General features: G+C 48.6%; 1 protein-coding gene across 1 annotated transcript in view; it reads left to right on the top strand.

Annotated features, from left to right (window-relative positions):
- boc (BOC cell adhesion associated, oncogene regulated) overlaps positions 1–26,135 on the top strand; it is a 38,384-nt gene that overhangs the window by 5,400 nt on the left and 6,849 nt on the right. Inside the window, exons 2-10 of the mRNA XM_042067833.1 lie at positions 7,504–7,638; positions 8,167–8,448; positions 19,395–19,547; positions 20,928–21,071; positions 21,277–21,573; positions 23,017–23,289; positions 24,142–24,407; positions 24,859–25,024; positions 25,775–25,831. Coding sequence (XP_041923767.1) covers positions 7,521–7,638; positions 8,167–8,448; positions 19,395–19,547; positions 20,928–21,071; positions 21,277–21,573; positions 23,017–23,289; positions 24,142–24,407; positions 24,859–25,024; positions 25,775–25,831 — 1,756 coding nt within the window. The 5' untranslated portion in view covers positions 7,504–7,520. The remainder of the gene's footprint in view (positions 1–7,503; positions 7,639–8,166; positions 8,449–19,394; positions 19,548–20,927; positions 21,072–21,276; positions 21,574–23,016; positions 23,290–24,141; positions 24,408–24,858; positions 25,025–25,774; positions 25,832–26,135) is intronic.

Raw genomic sequence — 26,135 nt, forward strand, 5'->3', positions numbered from 1 at the left:
GAGCTACAAAACTTGTGTGTGTGTGTGTGTGTGTGTGTGTGTGTGTGTGTGTGTGTGTGTGTGTAATTTCTAGATTACAGTTCATTTGTACTTCAGGTAGATTTGTTGACGTATGTTTGTATTTGTGTGTGTGTGTGTTCAGTATGAATATAATTACTTTGAGGGATTTTTGTGTGTTAATGTGCGCTGTGTGTGTTGTGCTGTTGTGTCCGTGTGTCTAATTTGTGTGTGTCATGTGTGTCTCTCCGAGTCCCTGTTCTGTGAGATGTCGCTCTTGCAGTTTGGACCGCAATTCCTGGCTTGTAGTGAATGCTGTCCAGAGCATGGAAAAAAATCTCTGTAGGGCTGAAGTCAGCCACCTACCCTCAGATACACACGCATGCACACGCACACACATTCCCTCAAACAGAGAAGCCACATACAGACTCGTGTGACCTACAGTACACATATATACACACGCACGCACACGCACACACGTACATAGTACTTTAAAACTAACCAATAAAGAGGCATTTCTCTCTATCATGTACTGAACCCTGAACCCTAGTTTTTTCGTTGGTAAATTGGTAGGTTAGTTTTGGAAAGAATTTATTTTTGGCTGTGATCTATCACAATACATTCCTTCTAATGTATTTCCCTTATTGACTCGACTGTAGACTGGTATACATATAATGGCAGTGCTAGGATAAACCTTTGGTTTTTATATGGCCCTCTGAGCCACTCTAGCTTTAACCTAATTAGCTTGAGTTCAGGAGTCCTTTCAGTGACATAATTGTCATGCATATTACACTAAGCCCCGCTGAAACTGGATCTAGCCCAGGTGATTGCTCCCATGGCCCTGGAGCCGCAATAGAGGTATGTGGACCCTGAGACAGCTGTTGCATTGAGCCGTCATGGAGGAATGTGGGAGAGAGAAAGAGGGAAAGAACAAGACAGCGGCTTCATTGAGCCATCACACAGTAATTAGCGTGTGCTAGTTAATTCTGCCTTGTTATATAAATTATGCAAATGCTACGGTGCCCTAATTGATTAGAGATTCTTGGCCTTGGCTTCGTCCCTTGCTCGTTAATCCCTAGAGAGTGTCTGCTGCTCGTTATTACTGAAGGAAGGGTTGGGGTGGGGTGGGGTGGGCTTGGGAAGGAGGTTGGGCGGTGGGGTTGGACTCCACGTCCTCGTTAGTTTGCGCCTTTGATGTTTAATTTTCCGGCATTGGAGCGGCTGGAAGAGGATTGTGGGAACTAGAGACAGATTGAATGGGAAACGGGGGCGTATCTCTCTCTCTCTCTCTCTCTCTCTCTCTCTCTCTCTCTCTCTCTCTCTCTCTCTCTCTCTCTGTCTCTGTCTCTGCTTCTCTTTCTGTGTTTTTCTTTTTTCTTTCTCTTTTTCTCCACCTGCTGAACATCTTCACGGTCCGTGGGAATGTTCTGGAAGGTTTTTAACTTCCTTTTGATGCAGATTCAGAAACAAGCTGGGTAGCTGGTGTGGGAACAGAGGGCAGGCTTCGCACCAAACATTAATCCAGGTTAGCTGGAAGGAGGAACTTCCTTGAAGGAGGAACTGATCCTTGGTCAGTTTTTCAGAATACAAGAGAACCACAGAGGAAGTGGTTTTAAGGCAAGAGGCACAGTGAAGCGGGTGTTGGACAAGCTGTCAGCAATCGTGTGTGTGTGTGTGTGTGTGTGTGTGTGTGTGTGTGAACACACTTTATCAACATAGCAAACACACACACACACATATAGAATGTTCTTAGTCATAGTCTGATATAATGGAGCGTACTATAGAGTCTTTGTTTTATAAATTGATAATAACAATAAGATGTTGGTTGAAAATCAGTGGTTTTGTTGCCGTGTGGAGGCCCAGAGCTATGTGGCAAAACACTTCATATAAAAGATGTCTATCCACCCGAGATTTATGGGTGGTGTAGTGGTTTGGAGAACTAACAAGTTGTTCTTTGGGTGCAGTTAAATTGTTCAGCTACAGTGAACTCGTGTGAGAAAAAAGCTGAGGTAACTGGTTTTTGGGTGACCCGATCAGTGAAATTTTGATGAAGATGGACTGAAAAAATCCCTTGTGGTTTAGACCAAAGTGGTCTGGATTTGTACTAGTTTGGAGTTGTGAGTTTTGGCAGAAGGGGAAGTGGATAAGTGGAAGGTGAGGCTGATGGAGTCATGTTGGTGAGATTCACTGGTTAAAGATCAGAGGAACAGTGAACCTTTTGGCAAAGGTAGCTGTAGCACTGTTTTTATTGCACATGAGAAAGAACCCAGAGCTAACAAAGTGTACCATGATCAGCACTTCAGGAGTGTCAATCTCCTGTTCGAATTCAGCAGTTTTGTGGGTGGATTCAAGTTGAGTGAAGAGTTGGTTTTAGGAAAATCTCGGTTCTTTGGGTAGAGATCAGAAGGTTACGAGCTCTTGTCCTGAGAGGAGTGTGCGTGTGTGAGAGTTTAATTAATCCTATGGAGATGCAAGGGCAGTTGGTTGGGCAGGCCAGAGTGAATGGAGGCCTTCTCTTTAAAAGAGCTCTGGAGTGACTTCATTCACACCACTCATTGACTCCGACTCAAGATGGCCATCCCACCGGCCCACGGTCTATCAGACCAAAAGGCCACTTCTCCTATCACACAGCAGGCCACTGGAGGAGTGGGGGTCGCAAGGGGGGTGGAGGGGTGCGGTGCGACATTTCGACACCCACAGATCGCTTCACACTCACTCACTCTCACTCACTCTTTTTCACTCTCTTTCACTGTCTTGGTTATCTCCTTGACCCACACCTGACATTTACCCCTTTTATTAATCTGGAACCTTCTTTTCCACCCTCAAATTGCACATAAACTCATGAACCATTAAGACAGACCCCCCCCCCCCCCCCCCCCCCCCTTCCCATTCCTCTCCTGCTCCCTTGAATTATCACCACCTCTACTCACCATCCACTCTTGGCCATTGAGTAATGCCCCCCCCCCCCCCTTCTTTTTGGCCATTGAGCCCCCCCTCCCCATATCAGCTCTTCCCCCGACCCTTCAGTGGAGCGTCTTTCCTTTGAGAGCGAGGGCCGTGGGGTTATTGTCCGTGCGTCGGCTCACTGCTTTACAATGACTCTCCACTCTATTAAGGTGCGTTCTGCCTGTTAGCGTCGCCAGGGGCAACCGGCCTCCCGCACGACAGCTATGCGAGAGCGGCATTGTGGGAAGCAGGGGCCCCTGCACAGCCCGTTGAACCCCCGGCACTCCTCACACTTGACACCGCATGTGTTTATCTAAAGGAGGAGGGGGGAGGAGAAGGGGCTGAGGGGGGCTGGTGGTGATGGTGAATGTGATGATGGTTGGGTTGGGGGGTGGGTGGGGGGGGGGGGGGCTGTGGGGTTATTATGGTGTGTTTGGAAATCGATGACGACGTGTGTGTGTGAGGGAGAGACTGTAGAGAGAGGGTAAGGGACAGAAAGTATGTGTGTTAGAGAGAGAGAGATTGTATTTATGTATGAGAGAGAGAGAGAGAGAGAGAGAGAGAGAGAGAGAGAGAGAGTGTGTGTGAGGGTATCACAGTGGGGATGTAAATTGGGGATGAAGGCAGAAAGAGGGGGATGTGATAAATAATCTACGGCTCTTCTCTTCTCTCTTTCACACACTCACACACACACTCACACACACACACACACACACACACACACACACACACTACTTCCTCACTCTTTCTGTGCTCCCTTGGTGCCAGAGAGGGCAGAAGGAATGTGATCGGTGAGGGAGGAGGCTTCAGGCGGGAGAGTGCTGTTTTATCCAATTAGCAGGGTTGTCAAAATGAATTTATCCGTGCAGGCGGCTGGACAATGGTGACCACAACGGCCCCGGAAGAAAGGGGCCTGCATGCTGACAATGAGGCTTTATGAAGTGACTTCTACTCCTCACAATCACTCACACACACACACACACACACACACCGCAATTTGCAGTCCCAAAAGTATGCATACCATCACACACACACATGCACGCACACAATCACATTAATACACAGTCATACAAACACATAATACATGCACAAACACTCACATAATTAAGGAATAAAGCCGCACTAACGTACCAACATCTGCATAGTCTCATTGTCATGCACAGGATTAAAGCTAATGTTTATGATAGATTCCCTCTAAGTACTAGCTAGCTAGTAGCTACATTTGCATTCTGATACCAGAAAAATCTCTGATACATTCTGTAGGCTCATTGATCTACAACTTGTTTCAATTTTTCCTAACCAAATAGGGAATTTGTAAAGAAACAGACGTTCTTGCCTGCCCATTTCCTGGTTTTATGTTGGCATACACAGTGCAGTTAGCTCGCAAGTGCTAAAACAGTCACTTAGTCCATCGCCATTCTAATGCATTTGTAGCACAGTGCCTCACATAGCCAACCACTCGCTAATATGCTCTGACTCATGTTTATATAAACCCATGGCTCTTGCTTATACGGTCACAGATTCGAGACATTTTAGCCATACCTATGGTTTACACACACACACACACACACACACACACACACAGACACACACACACACACACCAAGTATTTCCTCTACAGTTCAGTCCTAGTAAAGCCCTAGTAAATAGGAGCACTGTCAGAAGGCACTTGACAGAAGCAGCTGGAGACAGTTAGACCATGTAAAAGGTAATGGCAGTGCCTTGTTGAGGCCCAGTTTGGCTACACACACACACACACACACACACACAGACGTGGTCATCTGTCTGTCCTGACTGAAGGCCCTGGGCAGGGCTGTAAAGGATCTACAGTGAGTGGTCAGGCAGGCCGTGTAGAGTTTCACAGGGCCGCTGACATGACTGGGGCCTCTTTGTGTCGCTCGCAGGATGAATGAAAAGTGTGCGTGTGTGTGTATGTGTGTGTGTGAGTGTGTCTGGGGTTAGCTTTGGCAGTTTGGACAGGTGGTTTGACAGCAAAAGCGCGAGGATTGGCTCCTCTGCTGCGGCTTTTACAGGACAGCTGTCTATACCAAACCCCACACACACACACACACACACACACACACACACACACACACACACACACACACACACAAACACATGCTTCTGCAGCAAATAGCCAGTGCTAAAAGTAGCATTAGCATTGTTACCTTGGTAATAATGGCTCAATGTTACCACTCTTTTTGTAGCCTGGAGGATCCTTGTAGTCTGTGCTGTTGGTTGACCTGGCCAGTCTGCCACTGTTTAGCAGTAGCATGTTTCTCTCATCTGTCGTGTGCTGCTTTCTCAATTAGCTTGCTAATCGCCCTCGCCTGGCCCTGTGTTTATTGGAGAAGCAGACTGTTTGTTGCAGTTGTGTTTCTACACCCCCACAACGCCCCTCTGTCTGTTCAGTTCATGTCATAAAGCATAAAAAGCTGAATGTCTGAGATACTAAAGCCAGCTGGAAGACCCCTCTAGTGGTGTTTTAGCTGCTCTTGACTGACACACTCATACACACATACGCACACACACGCACACACACATATAACACACAGCACACACACAGACTTATGTTAAAAGACTAGGCACTCTGTTGAGAGGGAGCTGGTGGCCATGCCAAGACACAACTCACTCTCTCTCCCTCCCACACTCTGTCTCTCTCTCTCTCTCTCTCTCTCTCTCTCTCTTCGCTCTCTCGCTCTTTCCAGGGCGATGATGATGTGTTTGTTTTTGGCAGAGAGAATCAAAAACATTTGTTTAGGGCCAGCCCCAGCAGCCAGTTGAGAGGGAAAGACTACACTGCCCTGAGAAACACACACTCTCTCTCTCTTTCACCCCTCTTCTCTTTCTCCCTCTTCATTCTCTCAGTTCTTTTCTTTCTCTGTTTTTTTTTTCTCTTGTCTTTCTGTTTCTCTCTTCTCTTCTTTCTCCTCTTCTTTCTTTTCTGTAACTCTATCTATCCTCTGTCTGTCTTTTCCTAGGCTGTGTACCTGCTGGGTACAATGAAGAGAAATGAAAACTGAAGTCCCTTAAACCCACCACGACTGATTTATTTCTCAGAGTTGTTGTCGTCTTTCCACTCGCCCCCTCCCCCTCCTGTGTCTGTCCTTTTTTGCCCTGCTCTGTTTTGGAGGTCTGGATCTTTCTTCATGGCGTCATTAATCATTTCATTCCAGTAACGATCCCATCAGAGTTGCTGTGTGTGTGTGTGTGTGTGTGTGTGGGGGGGGGCAGAGAAAGAGAGGGAAGGAAAAAAAGATGGAGAAAAGAGGAGGGGAGAGGGAGAAGGAGAGAGAGATTTGCAGGCTTGGAGCACTGGACCACCCTCCTCATAGTGACGGGAAGTTGTTAGTTTAACCTGACAGGAAAGAATTTGGGAAACTTGGCAGCGAGGGGCGAGGAGAGAGAAAAGCTCCCCCTTCCTGCATTAACTGTTAATAGACTGACCATTACCTCTCCCTCTCCCTCTCTCTCTTACTTACTCCCTCTTTCCTTTTCTCTCTCTCCATTCAATCTCTTCTCTTTCTCCTCTATCTCCTTTCCTCCTTTGACAAATTTTTTATCTCTTTTTTTGTATCTTCTCTCTTTTGCTCTCTTTCTCTCTGTGCATCTCCATCTCCATCTCTTTTTTTTCTGTCTCTCTGTGTGTGTCAGGCACCCCCACATATCAAGCTGACATGCAGGTGATTTAGCTCCATCTGTCCCACCACCCACAACTGCATCCACAATTGAAAACATACAAGCTGGAATCATAAATATGAAGCACATGCTGTGAAATATGCACACTCACACAACCTCACACAGACAAACAGAGATGCCTTCATGCAACATGCACACACCCACAGACACACTCACTCACTCACTCTCTCAAACACACACACACGCCACACACACACACACACACTTTATTGTATGGCACATGCTCCTAAGTCTCTCCCTTATAGCCCTCCTGTGTCTGTGAGCTCTGTTGTTCTTTGTATGGACTGCTGAATGCCGTCTCTGTGTGCTTCATTGCTCATTCTCCCCACCCCCCAACCCCCCCAGAAAGCCCCGGTACCTGTATCAGTTACACCTGACTGGGGAGTGAGGGGCTGGGGCTCAGGTTACAGCCTGCACTATCCGGGCGCCCGCTTCGCCAACACAGACATGGCTTCTAGGTAGGGTCCTGAGTGAAGTGTGTGTGTGTGTGTGTGTGTGTGTGTGTGTATGCTGGCATAAGGGAGGTTGTGTGTGTGTGTTAGAATGGAGGCGTTATCGCAGAGGCTGATCTTGAGTTTTTCGTGTATGTAGCCAAAGCCACACTTAGGCTGTGCCAGTTGTTGTTCTCTTGGTGTGCTCTGACTCAGAGTGTTGGGCAGAGGATTTGGGAATGCCGGGAGTGCTGTGGCCGAACGCTGAGGTCCAGTCGGACCTTTTGGGCCGGAGAGGATGTGGCCGTGGACACAGATTCCCTCTCTTGTCTGTGTCTGCAAACTGTGGTGATCGGATGTCTGTGGATTGTTTGTGCCAGACCCACGATCTAATCTCTTCCCTCTTTCTCTCTTTTTCCCTCTCCATCAGGGGGTAGTGTATGGAAGATGTCCGGACCATTAGACTGGATTCCCTGGGCCAGAAAGCGTCGGTTCCAAGCGCTCTGTGCTCTGGGCGCAGTTCTCCTCTGCTGCCACCAGGGCGTTGCCGACAGCAACAGCAACGGTGAGTGTCCCATCTTGCCTCCTGGCACTGACTCCCCAGTACCACCGAAGAAGAAAACGAGGGGATTTTTCAGAGCTAGCTGGAATTGGGGGGAGCTCTCGAGGAGCCACTCTCGGCAGGCAGAGAAGGGGAATTCATGAATGGAAAGTGTGATGGAAAAAACAGTCACCGGGCCGAGTCTGGATCAGAAAGCCAGGCGGCTGCCCTTAGATGTTGCTGAGCGAGAGCTCAGTTTTTCCCTCTTCCTCTACCCGTGTCTAATGGCTCCAACTTCTCTGCTCTCCCACTCTTCGTCCCTCTCTATCTCTTCCCCCTCCCCCTCTCTTTGCTCTCCAATTGGCCCTCTCTTTCTGGTCTGTCTTGGTGATCTTCTTTTTTTTTCTTGTCCTCTGCTATGGCAACCCAACCATCTGATGCACTGACATTGGCAACACACACATACACACACACACACACACTCACACACACACTGGTCGCCTTCTCCTCCTCCCCTACCCTTCTCTCTCTTGCTCTCTCGCTCTCTCCCAGATGCCATGCCAGTCTTCACTGAGGAGCCCAGGTCTGTGGTGCAGAAGCTGGGGGGCATGGTGACCCTGCGCTGTAGCGCCCTGCCGCCCCATGCCAACATCAGCTGGCGTCTCAGCGGGCGCGTGCTCTTCGACGACGACTACGCAGAGCTGGGCGTGGTCACCCAGCCCGGCTCCCTCGTCATCGCGTCGCTCAGCAACCAGACGCTCGGGCGCTACCAGTGTGTGGCGAGCACAGCTGTAGGATCGTGCGCCAGCGTACCTGCCAACGTCACCGCAGCAAGTGAGTACACACACACACACACACACACACGCAAACACACACACACACACACACACATACACGCACATGCATACACATACACACAAATACACACGTAAACACATACATATGTGCCCTTAACCAACTGCCCCTCTTCATTTTCTAAATGAAGCTAAGCTCTGATCTAAACACCAGACAGACACATACATGACCTACAGTTGGCATTCACTTACAGTAACAGATGTTAAACATGACCCTCACGTGACAGAACACATTCAAGCACAAAACCATGTTTTCTTTCTCTCTCTAACACACACATGTATGTATATTTCTTGACATGTTCCTACACAGAGCGTGTAGCCTACAGTCCATGTAAGAGGCCTTAACCGCATAACCTGCATTTAGTGTCATCCAGAGAAAAAAAAACAGGAACAGAGACATCGTAAGCACTGGTGTGTGTGTGTGTGTGTGTGTGTGTGTGTGTGTGTGTGTGTGTGTGTGTGTGTGTGTGTGTGTGTGTGTGTGTGTGTGTGTGTGTGAAATTATAATGGGATATTGTGGTGGTGTGGTGGTTGAGTGGTAGTGGAAAGTAGCTCATGACTGTGTGTGTGCGTGTGTGTATGGGAGAGAGATGGTGGAGTGTGGCAGTGTATGGCAGGGCGTACTTGTGTGTATTAGTGTGTATGCATTTATGCGGTCGTGTGTATGTAATCATATGTAAATGTTGTGTGAGTGTGTTTGTGAGTGAGTATGCTGTAGTTCAGTCAGCAGAGGGGCCCAATAGGGGAGTAGTATAATGTAACGTGTGTGTGAGAGAGAGAGAGAGAGAGAGTGGGGGGGGGGGGGGGGGGGGTTGTGCTTGGGGCCTGTCAGAAAAAGACTTCACCTTCTCATGAGACACAACACACACACACACATACAGAGAAAGGGGAAAAGGAGGATGAGCAAATATTCTGTCTTTAATTTGAAATGGTTGAGAGATAACTGTGTGTGTGTGTGTGTGTGTGTGTGTGTGTGTGTGTGGAAAGTCCTCTGTGGGAGAGTGGGGCCTAATAAATCAGTCCAGAGGGGGGAAAAAAACTCCTCCGTGCTCTCAGATTGTTCCCGACCCATTAGAGAAAGCGAACAAAACTGTGTGTGTAGTGAAGTGAGTCTCTGGTTCCTCAGGCCAGTTCAGACAGGATCCACCTACAAGATGAGACGTGATGTCAGAGGCCCCATTTCTATCCCAACCTCAACATCTGAACAACTGTCACACACATGCACAGACCTACTTTCTCTCTCTCTCTCACACTCATACACACACACACACACATATATGTCTTATTCACTTACTCTCCCACAAACATTCAAATTCCCTCTGTAACCTTCTTGAAATAGTCCCTCGTTGTCTTTGCAACTGTTATGTCCCTCTCCCTAACCAAACATTTTGTGTTCTTTTGAACCTCCACTCTCTCTTTCTCGCTCATTCCCTGTCATTGTTTTTGTGCAGAATAGATATCAGATGTTAGTGATAAATTCTCTCCTCCCCAATATATACTGGGGGGGGGGATGGGTAATATGGAGTGTATTTTAAAGGGGGTTGGTCTGGTGGGGTCCCTTCTCCACTATTACAGCCCCCCCCCCCCCCCCAAATACTCCCTCAGCCCCTGTCTAATTTAATAAAGAGGCCTAATGTTAACACACACACACACACACACACACCCTCATAGAGCCCAGCACAGGCCAGAACAGCACCTCTGGGATCGTGTGTGTGTGCATGCATGTTCGGTTGTGTGTGTGTGTGTGTGTGAGAGAGAGAGAGAGAGAGAGCGAGAGAGCGACGGGGTGGTGTGTGTCTCCATATTTCAGCTCTCCTGGCCTCCTCCTCGGCTCTTTTGCCCATTTGTTTTTGTGCTCTTGAGTGCAGGCCCGGGGCCCAGCCTGCTCTGCTCTGCTCTGCTCTGCTCTGCTCTGCCTGTGCTGACGGGGCCAGGTTCTGGAATGTGTGTGTGTGTGTGTGTGTGTGTGTGTCTGTCTGATCACAGCCCTCTCCCCCCGGGAACCTCGGTCTGTTTCTGCATTATTTAAAACTCCCTGCTCAAATTCCTGCTGTAGACATGCAGCCTCCCTTCTTTTTTCTCCTCTCCTCTCCCTATTGGCCTCAGCCCAGCCACACACACACACACACACACACACACACACACCCCGCAAGGAGTTCTGTCCTTACAGAATGACTTTCTCCACAGACACACATACACACACTGACTCCGACACAGAGAGAAAAAGAGAAGGGAGACACGCATGGAAACAAAGGATGTGATTTGTGTGACTGCGGGTTAAGTGCACACATGTGGTTGATGGAGTCCTCACAAGCCACAAGCTTACTCACAGATCACTCATCAACTTCTTTTCCTTCATCATTACTTTCTCCTCTCCTCTTTCTTTTTCTCTCTCTCTCTCTCTCTGTCACGAACTTTGTGGGGTGGTGGATCTTGGACAGACATGCAGAGAAGCAATGAGTTGTGATAAGTCTTTACTTTCAAACAAACACAGGATACAACAAATGCAGTTCTTCCGTTCAGTTCAGTTCAGTGGAAGCTCCCAGCGTCCCGAAAACAAAAGTTCACAGCCAGCAGTCCAATGACAACAAAAAGTCTTCAGTCAAAAATCAAAGTTCCAACAAAAGGTATTTCAGCACAAAAAAATAGGCTTTTCAAATTCTCAAAAAATGCAGGCAGAAGTCAAAATCAAAAACAAGAGCTCAAGAATTAGTAGCACAGACAAAGAACGGGTACTCACACTGTGTCTCTCAGGAAAACTCAGCAAAGACTAAGAAAACCCAGGATCTTAAATAGGCTGGTACATCAACCCCAATTATCCAATCCTCCAATCACAGAAGGGTTTCCATTAACCAAAGAAAGGGGAGCAAGTAAACAAAACACACAAAGGCAGAATGGCGACATCTTGTGGGCAGGTAACTACATGGCAGGCACAAAAGTCTGTAGGACTTCACAGTACCCCCCCGCCTAAGATCGTCTCCTGACGATCCCAGGGCGGTCGGGGTGCAGACAATGAAAGTCCCTCACCAAAGCGCGGTCAAGTACGTCCCTGGACGGCACCCAGGACCGCTCCTCCGGACCGTACCCCTCCCAGTCTATGAGGTATTGAAGACCCCCCCTGACACGGCGGGAATCAAGGAGCCGGTTGACAGTGTAGGTGGTCTGGCCGTCGACGAGCCGGGGAGGAGGCGGCGGCCTGGGGGCAGGAAGCAGCGGCGAAGTGACCACCGGACGGAGACGGGAGACGTGGAAGGTCGGGTGGACCTTCATGGAGCGGGGAAGGAGGAGGGTGTAGGCCACGGGATTGACCCGGCGAACCACCTTGAAAGGGCCGATGAAGCGGGGTGCAAGTTTGCGATTCTCCACCCTCAGCGGAAGGTCTCGAGTGGAGAGCCAGACCCTTTGGCCAGGCCTGAAGGTGACCAACCTCCGGTGCCGATTGGACTGCTGCTGGTATTGCTGGGAAGCTTTCAGTAGAGCCCGTCTGGCCATTCTCCAGGTGCGCCGGCATCGTCGCACAAACTGCTGGGCTGACGGCACCCCTGCATCCACCTCCTGCTCGGGAAACAAAGACGGTTGGTAGCCGAATTGACATTCAAAAGGTGACATACCAATGGCAGAGCACTTCAAGGTGTTGTGAGCATATTCCGCCCAAGGAAGCTGGGAACACCAGGAGGATGGATTGGCAGATACTACACATCTCAGGGTTGCTTCCAGGTCCTGGTTCAGCCTTTCGGTCTGCCCATTAGATTGGGGGTGGAAGCCAGAGGACAGGCTCACAGTAGCACCCAGGAGTTTGCAGAAGGCTCGCCAGAAGCAGGAGGTAAACTGGGGTCCGCGATCAGAGACAACATCCTGGGGGAGACCAAAAACTCGAAAAACATGGTCACACACAAGTCTAGCAGTTTCACTGGCCGAAGGCAATTTTGGCAAGGGCAAGAAACGACATGCTTTAGAAAATCTATCAATTATGACCAAAATAGTGGTGTTACCTTCTGAGGCTGGTAGGCCAGTGATGAAGTCTAGAGAGATGTGTGACCAAGGTCTACGAGGAATGCACAGTGGGTGAAGAAGACCCTGGGGTCTCTGACGTGGATCCTTTCCCTGGACACAGTTTGGGCAGCTGGCCACATAGGTCTGTACGTCTTTTTTCATATTCGGCCACCAGAAGCGACGTTGAATGAACTCAAGTGTCCTAGCGGATCCAGGATGGGCGGTGAGACGGGAGGCATGGCCCCATTGAAGGACTTGCCCACGTGCAGCGAGAGGAACAAACAGGAGGCCTGCAGGGGGAGTGTGAGGGCCAGGATCGTTGTTTAAGGCTTGCTGGACAACAGAGGTAATTTCCCAGCGGACAGGTGCAACAAGTTGGGATCTTGGAATGATTGTCTCCGGGGGGCTGTCTTGGTTGGCTGGCTGGAATAGGCGAGACAGTGCATCAGGTTTGATGTTCTTGGAACCTGGCCGGTAGGAGATTGTGAAACTGAAGCGGTTGAAAAAGAGGGCCCATCGTGCCTGCCGGGGGTTTAACCGTTTAGCCTGTTGGATATATTCCAAGTTCTTATGGTCGGTCCAGACAACAAAAGGGTGATGAGCCCCCTCGAGCCAGTGCCGCCACTCCTCCAAAGCCAGTTTAACAGCAAGGAGTTCCCGGTTGCCGATGTCATAATTCTCTTCAGATGAAGACAACTTCCTCGAGAAGAATGCACAAGGGTGCACTTTGCCATCAGGGGACCTCTGGGACAGGACCGCTCCAACTCCAACATTAGAGGCATCGACTTCAACAATGAAGGCTCGAGTGGGATCTGGCTGACAGAGGATAGGGGCTGAAGTGAAGCGCTGCTTGAGGTCTTCAAAAGCCTTGTTGGCTTCAGGGCACCATGAGAAGGGGGAATTGTCCTTTCGAGTGGCTGCAGAGATGGGGGCAGCGATTGAACTGAAATTGCGTATGAATCTCCTATAGAAATTGGCAAACCCCAGGAATCTCTGTGTCTCTTTGATGGAACTGGGTACTGACCAATCCCTGACAGCTTCCACCTTCTTAGGATCCATCATGATTCTGCCCTCGGAAATGATGTAGCCAAGGAAGGAGACCTTAGGGACGTGGAACTCACACTTCTCGGCCTTAGCGAAAAGATGATTGTTGAGGAGTTGATTGAGAACTGATTGGACATGTTGGATGTGCTCCGGAAGGCTCTTGGAAAAGATCAAAATGTCGTCTAAATAAACGAAGACGAATTTGTCCAGCATGTCACGAAGGACATCATTGATGAGAGCTTGGAATACAGCTGGGGCATTTGTGAGACCAAACGGCATGACCTGATACTCGTAGTGGCCATTAGGGGTGTTGAAAGCAGTTTTCCATTCGTCTCCTTCACGGACACGGACAAGATGGTATGCATTACGGAGATCCAGTTTGGTGAATATTGTTGCATCCTGCAAAAGTTCGTAGGCTGAAGACATGAGGGGGAGAGGGTAACGATTTCGCACAGTGATCTTGTTGAGGCCCCTGTAGTCAATACATGGCCTCAGACCTCCATCCTTCTTGCCCACGAAGAAGAAACCTGCCCCAGCCGGTGAAGAAGAGGGTCGGATAAAGCCTGTGGACAGCGCCTCTTTGATGTACTCCTCCATGGCAATGCGTTCTGGCGCAGAGAGGGAAAAGATGCGCCCCCTTGGAGGACAGGTGCCTGGCAGCAGATCAATGGTGCAGTCATAAGACCTGTGAGGCGGTAGAGTCGCTGCTTTCTTTTTGCTGAATACCTCCTTCAGATGATGGTACTCTGGGGGTACTCTGGACAGTTCGGGCGGTGCTCGGGTTGACTCAGGAGCCGTCTGGGTTGACTCGGGAGGAGCTCGGGTTGACTCGGGAGAACGAACAGATGATGCACAGGAGCTTGAGACAAGGCAGGTGGTGTGGCACGTAGATCCCCATCCGCGGATAGTGCAGGAACTCCAATCGAGACGTGGGTCGTGGCGAGTAAGCCAGGGGAATCCCAGGACTACCGGAAACTCAGGAGACTGGATCAAGTGGAATGAAATATTCTCCTCGTGGTCACCGATCTGCAGATGAATGGTAGAGGTGGTCAATTCAACCAGGCCTGCTCCTAAAGGCCGTCCATCCAGAGCGGTAACAGAAAGAGGAGGATCGAGCGCAGATGTCGGAATCTCCAGGTGTTGTGCGAGGGAGAGATCCATAAAGTTGCCAGCTGAGCCAGAGTCAATGAGTGCCTGTAGAGAATGTGTCTGGTGACCCCAGGATATGGTGAGAGGAGTTAAAAACCCAGAGGCTGAAAGCTCAGGAGAGGAGTTCACCCCCGTCACAGATCCCCTGGTGCTGGACGGGGCTTGGCTTTTCCCATTAGTTCAGGGCAGGCATTCCGAAAGTGTCCCGGGTTTCCACAGTAAATGCAACAGCGTTCCCTCATACGCCGGTCACGTTCAGTTTGGGACAGCCGAGTGCCACCCAGCTGCATGGGCTCTGGCCCACCATCAGAGGACTGTGGAACAGGGGTGTCATTGATTGGGACCGCATAGGAGGGGAATCTTCTTGAGGCCTTGGTACGCTCCTGGAGTCGGTGGTCCAGACGAATAACCCGGGCAATCAACACTTCAAGGTTCTCAGCCTCTTCCCATGAGGCTAGCTCGTCCTTAATACGGTCTGATAGTCCATGGTAAAATGTTGTGAGCAAGGCCTGCTCTCCCCAACCACTTTCAGCTGCTAGGGTGCGGAACTGGATGGCATAGTCAGTTGCTGACTGGCGACCCTGGCGAAGTTGCAGGAGCTTGTTGGCTGCTGTGCGACCGCTGACGTCAGGTGCGAAGACTTTCATCATCTCCTTGGAGAAAGCCGTGAAAGAGCTGCAAACAGGACTGTTGTTCTCATAGAGTGCGGTGGCCCAGGACAGGGCTCTTCCGGTCAAAAGAGTTATGATGTAGGCCACTCGGGAATGATCAGTTGGATAGGCGGCAGGCTGGAGGTCAAAGGACAAGCGACACTGGGTCAGGAAACCTTTGCATCCCTTGGGATCTCCATTGAACCTCTCTGGAGTTGGCAGGCGGGGTTCACGGCTGGGTGTGGGGTGGGAAGCTGGTTGCTCGGTGGAGGATGCGGCTGGTGGTGTTGGCCGAGCCAGTTGAAGGGCCTGGTGGATTTCATTCAGCATACCGGCATGTCTTTGCATTTGTGCCCCCCACTGGGATAGGGCTTCTTCATGGCGGCGCATGGTGTCTTCTTGGCTGTTGACAGCTGTCACCAGGTGCTGGAGGGTGATTTCAAAGTTCTGTGCTGGGGCAGAGGCGATCACTGGCTCCGATATGTCCATAGAATCCGGTTCCGGGAGTGGTACTTTCTCCGCTCCGTCCATTCTTGGCTGAGTTTTTCTGTCACGAACTTTGTGGGGTGGTGGATCTTGGACAGACATGCAGAGAAGCAATGAGTTGTGATAAGTCTTTACTTTCAAACAAACACAGGATACAACAAATGCAGTTCTTCCGTTCAGTTCAGTTCAGTGGAAGCTCCCAGCGTCCCGAAAACAAAAGTTCACAGCCAGCAGTCCAATGACAACAAAAAGTCTTCAGTCAAAAATCAAAGTTCCAACAAAAGGTATTTCAGCACAAAAAAATAGGCTTTTCAAATTCTCAAAAAATGCAGGCAGAAGTCAAAATCAAAAACAAGAGCTCAAGAATTAGTAGCACAGACAAAGAACGGGTACTCACACTGTGTCTCTCAGGAAAACTCAGCAAAGACTAAGAAAACCCAGGATCTTAAATAGGCTGGTACATCAACCCCAATTATCCAATCCTCCAATCACAGAAGGGTTTCCATTAACCAAAGAAAGGGGAGCAAGTAAACAAAACACACAAAGGCAGAATGGCGACATCTTGTGGGCAGGTAACTACATGGCAGGCACAAAAGTCTGTAGGACTTCACACTCTCACACTCTTAACTCTTTCTTTAGGTCTCCCTCTCTCACAGACTTACATTCTCTTATATATGGTCAGAGTCCGCACGCACCCACCCACTGTCTAAATGATACTGTGCAGTCTCTCTAAAATCACCAAATGCACGAACCAAACCACACACTCCCACACACATGCAAACACATACACACAATCTCTCTCTCTCTCTCTCTCACACACACACACACACACACACACACACACACACAAAAGAGAAAGAGAGAGGGAGAAACAGACACTGGTTGACTCCACAGGCAGGACCATTAAAATGATGAATGATAAGTAACCCTGAAGCATTTATGAAAGGCTTGCCAAAGCAGTGCTGGAAAAGGGGCTGATCCACTTTATAAATATCATTAATCCCGTCTGATTCTAAGAATCCAGACTCCAACTGGGAGCTTTGGGAGAGAGAGAGAGAAAGAGAGAGAGAGAGAGAAGAAATTGAATAGACAGAGAGAGAGACAGAGAAAATAATACAAGAGAGACAGATAGAAAAGAAACAGGAGAGGGGTAGGAAAAAAGGGCGGCATGCAGAGAAGAAACAGAGACCGACTGATAGATAGATAGAGACAAGAAAGGGGAGGGAGAGAAAAAAAATGAAGAGATAGAGGCAGAAGAGAAAGAGAGAAAGGCCTCAGACACTGAGCAGGAACAGTGAGAGACAGAGCGGCGCTATATCAGCATATTGGGCTGGGGACACAAACCGGCGTCCGTGGAGTTCAGCCTCCATGTTAGTACCCGTGCCTGCCTCCCATGTCTCAGGTTAGGACTCTGAGTCTGAGTCCAGCGTGGAGCTGTGATTGTCTAAACTACGCTGGTTCCATACAGTATAGTATGTAGGAGTAATGGTGTAGTAGTGGTATGTACGGGATGTTTACAGACACAGACTATACATACATAAATTCATACACCTGCACAGCTCAACCAACATATGCTCTATGTCTTCTGTCTCACAGATGCATGCACACAGCGCACACACATATTCGCGCAAACACATTCACACCTACACACACACACACATTCACTCTCTCACACACTGTACAGTATAGTCTCCCGAGCACATATATTAGCATGGTCCTCCCTCTGTCCTTACCTGTCTCTCTCTCACTCTCACTATCTTATCACTCACTCACTCCCTCTTTCCACCTGACCTGTGTGTGTGTGGTTGGGGGGGGGGGGGGGGGCTGGGCTATGAGGGACAGGAATTTTAGGAGGACAGAGAGTGGTAGGGAGGTTGGGATGAGGAGAGGAGGAGGAGGAGGGGTGGAGAGGTAAGAGGGGGTAGAGAAAGATAGGGAGGAGGGGTATTTTCCATTTTTCCATGTGTTTCTACGTACTCTGCTTTGGCATCCGTCTACGCTATTAGATTGTCAGGCACAGTTAAGTGTATTAAATTGAGGTGGAGGATGACCGTAGAGAGAGAGGGAGGAAGAGAGGTGAGGGGGTTGAAGGTGTGTAGAGAGGAATGTTGGGGGGGTTGTAGATGGTGCAGGCAGGGGGTAGCTGTTAAAGGTCCTCTGATTGATTTAGCAAACGAAGCGTCACACAGCCTCTTGAGCCCCCATCTTTCTGTCTTCCCTACACACACACACACACACACTAATACCACTCTTCAACCTGACATGTCCTGGGATTCTCATCTCTATTGGAATGTGTGTGTCTGTGCGCAACAGTCCCTCACATTTTTCCACTTTTGCACTCTCAGACACACACACACACACACACACACACACACACACACACACACACACACACACACACACACACACAACAAAAATATGTGAGAAAACTTGATGTACCTAAAAGATTTTCCACTAATTACCCAGAGGATGATTGCCCTTAATATTATGCTCATGACAACCCTTCCCGGGCAACTTCCTCTGAAAAGTCAGTTAGCTTCCCTCCATTAGCTTAGCTGACACAACAGCCCTATCAGCGAGCACGGTCTACAGCCAAGCTCCAGGAAAAACAGCAAAAAAACCGGCAGTTTCTTCTGAAAACAATGGCTCTGGGCCTGTGTTTGTTAGAGCAGATATCAACAGTTTAGGAGACACTTAATGAAGTTTGAGGTGAAGTGAAAAAATCCCGTTGGTATTTTTAGTCTCCTTCATTTACTTTCTCTCTGTGTTTCACACCACAGACTACTGCCATGTCATACTTGAGTTAATTACGTTGCAAACTGATGCTTGCTCTCAGACCCACTCTCTCGATCTTTTTTATCGGTTTGTCTTTTTGTCTTCTCTGGAATTACGTGTCGCCACTTAATGATATGGTTACTCTCTATCCAAACTGTCTCTCTCGTTATTTCTCTCTCGTTCTTTCTCTCTCTTTCTCTCTCTCCATCCATCCACTCCTCCTTCCACTTTCTTCTCTGTTGTCTTGTTGCACCACTTAACTGTGGTTGTGTTATATCATTGCAATCCAAACTGATTTTCTTTCCCTGAAACCCAAGAGGAAGGTGCCCTTTGACCCTCGGCCTCTGGCCTCATTCCAGGGCGGGGTGGGGGGTGGTGGGGGTGGTAAGGGGTGTGTGCAGGGCAGAGGTCAGGCTCTGCAGACTCTCTGTCTCTGGGCTATTGGGCCTCTTCCCAGTCCATCTCCCACTGTAGAGTCTGTTTCCTAGCAAGCAAACATAAATACCACAATCCATTCCTGCTGCCGCTGCCACCGCCGCCACTGCTGCTGCTCAGATCCAAATCATTTTGATCTGTTGGCAGTGGGTTGCTGCCTGTGTGTTTAAGCTTTGTGTGTGTGTGTGTGTGTGTGTGTGTGTGTGTGTGTGTGTGTGTGTGTGTGTGTGTGTGTGTGTGTGTGTGAGTGTACACGTGAAGGAATGTTGTAGCATATTAGAGAGATCTGGGGTTTGTTGCTGGTTGTCTTGATGTTGCTCTTACACTCTCTCACTCTCTTTGGTTCTTTATTTCTCGTGTGTGTGTGTGTGTGTGTGTGTGTGCGTGTGCGCAGAGCTGCGTGATTTTGAGCCTGATGACCAGCAGCAGCAGGAGATTGAGGTGGACGAGGGGAACACGGCGGTCATTGAGTGCCACCTGCCCGAGAGTCAGCCCAAAGCCCAGGTGCGCTACAGTGTCAAGCAGGAATGGCTGGACACCTCCAAAGGTAACAACCCACAACCCTACAGTCTGTCTCCTTATCTGGGTCTCTACATGTTCCTCTTTATCCCTTATTATTTCTGTCTGTCTCTCTCTCTCTCTCTCTCTCTCTCTCTCTCTCTCTCTCTCTCTCTCTCTCTCTCTCTCTCTCTCTCTCTTTCTCTCTCTCTTTCCCTCTGGCTTTACATTTCCCTATCAGTCTCTCTCCTCTTCATGTCTATCTCTCTTTTTCTCTCTGTCTCTTTGTCAGTTTCACTTTCTCTTGGTTTTGTTTTGTTTCTACTCTTCTTTCCACAATGTCTCATTTGATCTCTCCTTCTGGTTTATGTTTGTGTCTATTACAATCTCCCCACCTCCTGCTGTCTCTCTCTCTCTCTCTCCTCCTCCTCTCTTTGCTTGCAACTCTTCCTGCTATTTTGTTCTTCTGCTTTAACAATTCTTTCCCTCATTTCCCTCTCTGTAAGTGGAGTCCTATCTCTCTCTCTCTCTCTCTCTCTCTCTCTCTCTTTCTCTCTCTTCCTCTTTCCCTCTTTCTTTCCTCTCTATTGCCCACTCTTTTCATCGCTCTCCTTGCCTCCCTGTCATCTTGCTGCCAGGGTCCTGGAATTCCTAATCATGTTTTATCTGTGCCATCATAACTGTGCAGATAAGCCAGTTATCTCGGGAATGTTGAAACATGGGAATACTTTTGTTTATTTTCTTCCCTAATTTATTTCTGTCATCTTTTTTTTCTCTCTCTCTCTGTCTCTCTCTCTCTCTGTCTCTCTCTCTCTCTCTCTCTCTCTTTAAATCATCCTCTTGTGCGAGCTGTTCTGGTATGCAGTAGCCTGGCAGCTGTTGCTTCTCTTGCAGTAAGCAAGTCACTCGATAGATCTGTGTCTGGTCTTGCTCAGACTGGAGAGTGCCCCCTGGTGGTGGCTCTTAATTCTGCCCTAAGAACTGTTGAGAAAAGTGTTGTTCTCCTTCTTCCAATGCATTTAAGAGCAATAGTGCATTTATATGTTTTTTTTTTCTTGTTTAAACTGGAGATGGAAAGTCTTGTTGGGTTTATAGAGTCCACCATCTGAATCTGCTCATTAGCCGAACACAGATGTAGAAGTGAAGAGTGAAATCGACTCGTTTATTGCATCACTGGAGCAAATTATGGCAGGACTAACGTTGTGATCCTGGAATTTTCCACCCTTTGGATGCAATACAGCATATTAAATTACATCATGTCATTATTAAGCCCCTTGATAAGCCTAGAAGTGTGAAGAGCTTACATCTGAAGTAGTTCCAGAATCAAAATCGCACATTATGCGTGGTGGTGATTGCAAACAAAATCCAGATGCCAGCTATGTATTTGGTCTCACTGTTGCTTTCTATCTCTTTCTCTCTGCCTCTGCAGGGAACTACCTGATTATGCCATCAGGGAATCTGCAGATAGCCAATGCTACACAGGATGATGAGGGGCCGTACAAGTGTGCAGCCTACAACCCAGTAACCCAAGAGGTGAAGACCTCCACCTCTGCTGATCGGCTGCGCATTCGACGTAAGTGAATCATACCCCGTTTATTGAGTCTGCAGCATGTTCTTTCCTATCCAAAATGTCGATGTACTAGTGAAGAATGAATGGCAAGAAGTCCTTGAATAAAGCACAACTTTTATTAATTGTGAAGAAAGCTATTTTATATGCTGTTTAATGTGCTCTCGGCCATTGACTGAAAAAACTACATTTCCCATGCTTCTTCTTCCAGGCTCCACCTCTGAGGCGGCGCGCATCATCTACCCACCTGACTCCTCTCGCTCCATCATGGTGACCAAAGGCCAGCGGCTGGTGCTGGAGTGCGTGGCCAGTGGCATCCCCACGCCGCAGGTCACCTGGGCCAAGGACGGACAGGACCTGCGTCACCATAACAACACACGCTTCCTTCTCAGCAACCTGCTAATTGACACGACGACCGAGAGCGACTCGGGCACCTATGTATGCCACGCCAATAATGGCATTGGCTTGCCCAGCGGCGCCACTGTCCAGTACGAGGTGCAGGTCTTCGGTGAGTACAGAAGCCTGGAAGGGCCTTTTTTTGTTGTGAGGGAGATAAGTCTTGGTGAGAGAGCGCTAAAATCAGTGCTGCTACAACCCAGTACATTTTGCAGATATTTAGTGAGTATGGAAGCCTGGATGGCTGAAATCCATAGAGCTCTCATCCTGAAACGCCAGTCTCGGAGACCCAGTAGCTAGATTCAATGAATCTCTCAGGCAGACATAAAAGCATGCCGTGTCTGTTCATGAAGTCGTAAGGCTTATAGCTGACAGCGGACCAAGCCGACCACAAGGTTACGCAAGAGAGGCTTCGTCTTCCACCAACTGAGTTTGGCAAAGCAGCGAGCCTTTTAAAGACAGGGTAAAGCTACGCAGTCAGTATGTCTGGCGTCACCCCTCTTTCCGACTATATACAGCTCGGCCAGTGACATCAGTAGACAGGAAAGGCCACGATATGGATTAGCTTACAGCGAAAGAGAGAAAGTGTGTGTGTGTGTGTGTGTGTTTGGTTTGTGAGAGACATTAGCAAGTGAGTATATGTGTGTGTGGGTGTTTGTGTATAAGATACAGAAGGTGAGTGAGTTAATACAATAGAGCATGTCTGAAAGAGACATTGTGTGCATTAGAGAGAGAGGGAGAAAGGGTGAGTGTGTCAGTGAGTCAGTCAAACAGAGTGTGTGTGTGTGTGTGTGTGTGTGTGTGAGTAACATGAAATGGCGGGGCTCTGATTGCACTGGAGTTGTTTTTGTGGGCGCGTCTCCCGGCAGCGCGGCCTAATTAGGCCCAGACGTTCTCCGCTGCTCTTAACGAGCTCGCCTCCCTCCGTCTCATTCACGGGCAGCCAACCATCAAGTACTGTGGCAATGCTCTGCAGCTTTCTGTCTCTCTCTCTCACACACACACATGCGCACACACTGACACACATACATGTGCTAATACACAGAAAAGACATTAGTTTTGGAGTAAAAGCACCTCCCTTACACACATGTGCATGAGCACAAAGACCCTCACTCACTCAAGTCTTTTTCAGAAACGGTAGTCAGTAAACATTGATTACTCATGCTGAGTGGCAGTTGTACATCTGTTAGCACATCCATACGTATTACAAAGTACTCAGTCCTCAATGCCCCCCCCCCCCATATATATATATATATATATATACACATATACACACACACACACACACACACACACACACACACACACACACACACACACACACACCACTACACCGAATGCAACAAATGGATGTTAACAGGCTTCTATTCTTTATTAGAAACACACACACTAACACACACACACGTTGAAGGGAAATGTGGTTCATGCCTTGAAAGTCTAACATTCTTGTATTTTTCTCCCTCTTTCTTTCTTTCTCTTTTCCTCTCGCCATCCCTCCCTCCTTCCCTTCCCTCTTCTCCCTCTCTCTCTCCCTCCCTCCCTCCCTCTCCATCAGAGCCCCCTCAGGTGCGTGTGGAGCTGCAGCAGCCGGAGGCGGTGTGGGGCGACACGGTGCGCTTCGTGTGCCAGGTGAGGGGCAAGCCCACGCCCAGCGTGGTGTGGCTGCACAATGCCCGGCCGCTGGCGCCGTCGTCGCGGCACCGCCTGTCCCAGCGCACCCTCCGCGTGACCACCGTGGGGCCCCAGGACGACGGCGTCTACCAGTGCCTCGCCGAGAACGGGGTGGGCAGCTCGCAGGCCGCTGCGCGACTCCTCACCATGCCAACCGGTGCGTTGCCCTAGTTACACAGCTGTGTGTGTGTGTGTGTGTGTGTGTGTGTGTGTGTGTGTGTGTATGTAATGTGTGCACAATGTGGGCAGTGTCCTGTCTAGCATAGTAGCCTCTGTGTTAGTATTTTAATCAGTACTGGAAGACAGTCAGTAGTGTCAATTCAAATAAAATGTGTGTGTGTGTGTGGTTTGGAGGGTGAGCAGGATAGGTTCCAAGTGTTTTCACTGCTCTGGGGGAATTTTATTCTTTGGGGGTGGGGGTGTTGGGACTGGTTCAGGTTGAGTCTGTTGGCTCTAATGATCGGGTGGGGCTTCCAGTAGAATAACACTGCGATGATGAGAGCAGGGCTGTTGGAGTTGATGTAGAGCGATCATCCGTGAAGCTGCATGTTGAAGTCGGGATGTTTTTATTACTTGGGGAGTTATTGATTGCTGAGCATGACTTTGTTTTCCATTCTAAAAAATGCATGGAGATGGTTGCAGGAATTTGATGAGAATGCATATTCAAACATGTCCGAACGCAAACTACAGCAAGGCATTCTCCTCTCTCCAGTCCCTTCTCCAGCTTTTAAGGGACCCACTCTCCCTATCTCCTCTCTCTCTCTCTCTCTCTCTCCCTATCTCTCTCTCTCTCTCTCTCCTGCCTTTCTCTTGCTTTTCTCTCTCTCTCTCTCTCTCTCTCTCTCTTTCACAACTTCTCTGTCACCGACTTCTCCCTCTTTTCTATCCTCTTCTCTTTCTTTGCCAAAGTCTTGCCAAAGTGTAAAGAACAATAAAACAGCACATTCATTTGCCATATACCCCCACCCCATTCCCTCTAACCTCTCTCTAATACCCCCACCCCTCCCAGGTTCTCCCTCTCGAGGCTCCAAACTGCCCCAGCTGCCGCCCCTGAGTCCTGATAAGGTCCTGCGCGAGCAGCTCCCCCCAGTGAGGCCCCCCCCCAGCCCGCCGGTGGTGGACTGCTCGGAGCTCCGGGGTCTCGCGACGCCCGCCGAGGCTCCCATCATCCTCAGCCAGCCGCGCACGGTCAAGGCCGACTTCTACGAGCTCACCTGGAAGCCGCGCCACGACGGCGGCTCGCCCGTGATCGAGTACATCGTCAAATACAGAAAGGTACACACACACACACCAGAAAAGGTTGAAACGGAGCAGAAATCAAGGTTTTTCCTTTTTTATATTTCACCATGTGCTGGTTTTTCCCCAGATGCCATCACATTTATGACTGGAGTACATAATGACGTGCACACATTACATCACATAGACGCAAACAGACACAAATCAAAAAACACTGTACAGACACACTGTACTTAATGACATATTTTGTATGCAACGTTGACAATATTTTCTCACTCACACGGTAGGCAGGAATAGTTTCAGGCAATCTTGCAAATCATGTCTGTGTCGTGTAAACAAAAATCAGTCAGAAAGTCTTTGAAAGCCACACAACTTGCTCCAAACCTTGACTGTTAGGCTGATGGGGGAGAATTGAGTCCAACTGCAGTGTTCTCAATAAGCAGCAGCATAAATAAAAGCTGATTTCCCTGTGTGTGTGTGTGTCTGGCAGGCGGGTGACTCCCTCGGAGAGTGGACCACCCGCAGTATCTCTGGCTCCATGTACAAGCTGACCCTGCCCAGGCTGCAGCCGGCCAGCCTCTACGAGGTGGAGATGGCCGCCAAGAACTGTGCCGGTGTCGGACAGCCAGCCATGATGACCTTCAGAACGGGAAAAGGTGACAGTCAGACACTTTAGATGTGTTTGTGTGGATTTCTGTGTATGTATGCCTTTCTCCATGTGTGTGTAGAGTGTACTAGTGCAGTGCCCATTCAAAACATGTACAACAACCTGTAGCCCAATTGCATGCTTGCAGGTAGGCCTGCTTTAAAAATAGGATGATTGGGGAAGACATCATTCCAGCTAAGCATCCAGTAATAAATATTGAATATTATTATATTATATAATAATAACCGTCCAGTAAGCAGAATTTAAGCGATTTTAAAAAAAATCCAGATCAAAACACTATTTTGTGAAATGAGACATGGTCATATGAAATTTGGAATGGTGTGACTTTCCCAAAAACAGTCTGTGGTATAAGTCACATCACTCTGTGTCTAGTTGGAGTGGCCTAAGTAGAATGCTTTTCATGTGTGGCATTCTGAAATCGTTCTTAAATTCGGGACCTCACAGTTGAAAGTGTCGCTTCGGTTCGGACCGTGCATTTGGAATTGTCTGTTTATTCAAAGTCCAAACACAGTCCAAAGTAGGCAGTGTCAGTGTAACAGATAGATTTTGAATAGCCACTGCATACCTGTGTGGGTTGGCATGTTGTTGCAACATCCGCGGAATAATTTTATGCAAGCATCCAGAGGTGGTCTTTATATTGTTGAGGTTACGATTATTATCCAAACATCTTAGTTAGCCTGCTGTACACACCAGTGTGTGTACTTTGACTATTCTATTAACTGTTCTTTTCTGCCTCTAGTACGTAAACCAGACAAGACTGATCGGACACCCCATGTGCCTTCTACACGTCTCTCCCGTAAGTACATGATTTTCCTGGTACAATGTCACGCACTGTAACAATCCTTATCAAATCAACGACTCTGCAACTAACCTGACCAAATAATTGAACAACTAATTGAACAACTAAAACTAACGTTTTCTCACTTGAACCATAGTAGTTACTAATTCTAACAAACCTGTTTTCTCTCTTTCAATCTCCTTGTTGCTCTTAACACAAAGGCTGATCCTGCTGTAAGTGTGTTGGTGTGCATGCTTGTTTGTGCTTGTGCTAGTGATGCCCCAGTAGACGTTATAATCTCCTTAGAATTCTCAGTGTACCT

This window comes from Alosa sapidissima, chromosome 17 (assembly GCF_018492685.1).
Source record: "Alosa sapidissima isolate fAloSap1 chromosome 17, fAloSap1.pri, whole genome shotgun sequence".
NCBI classification, from domain to species: Eukaryota; Metazoa; Chordata; class Actinopteri; order Clupeiformes; family Clupeidae; genus Alosa; species Alosa sapidissima.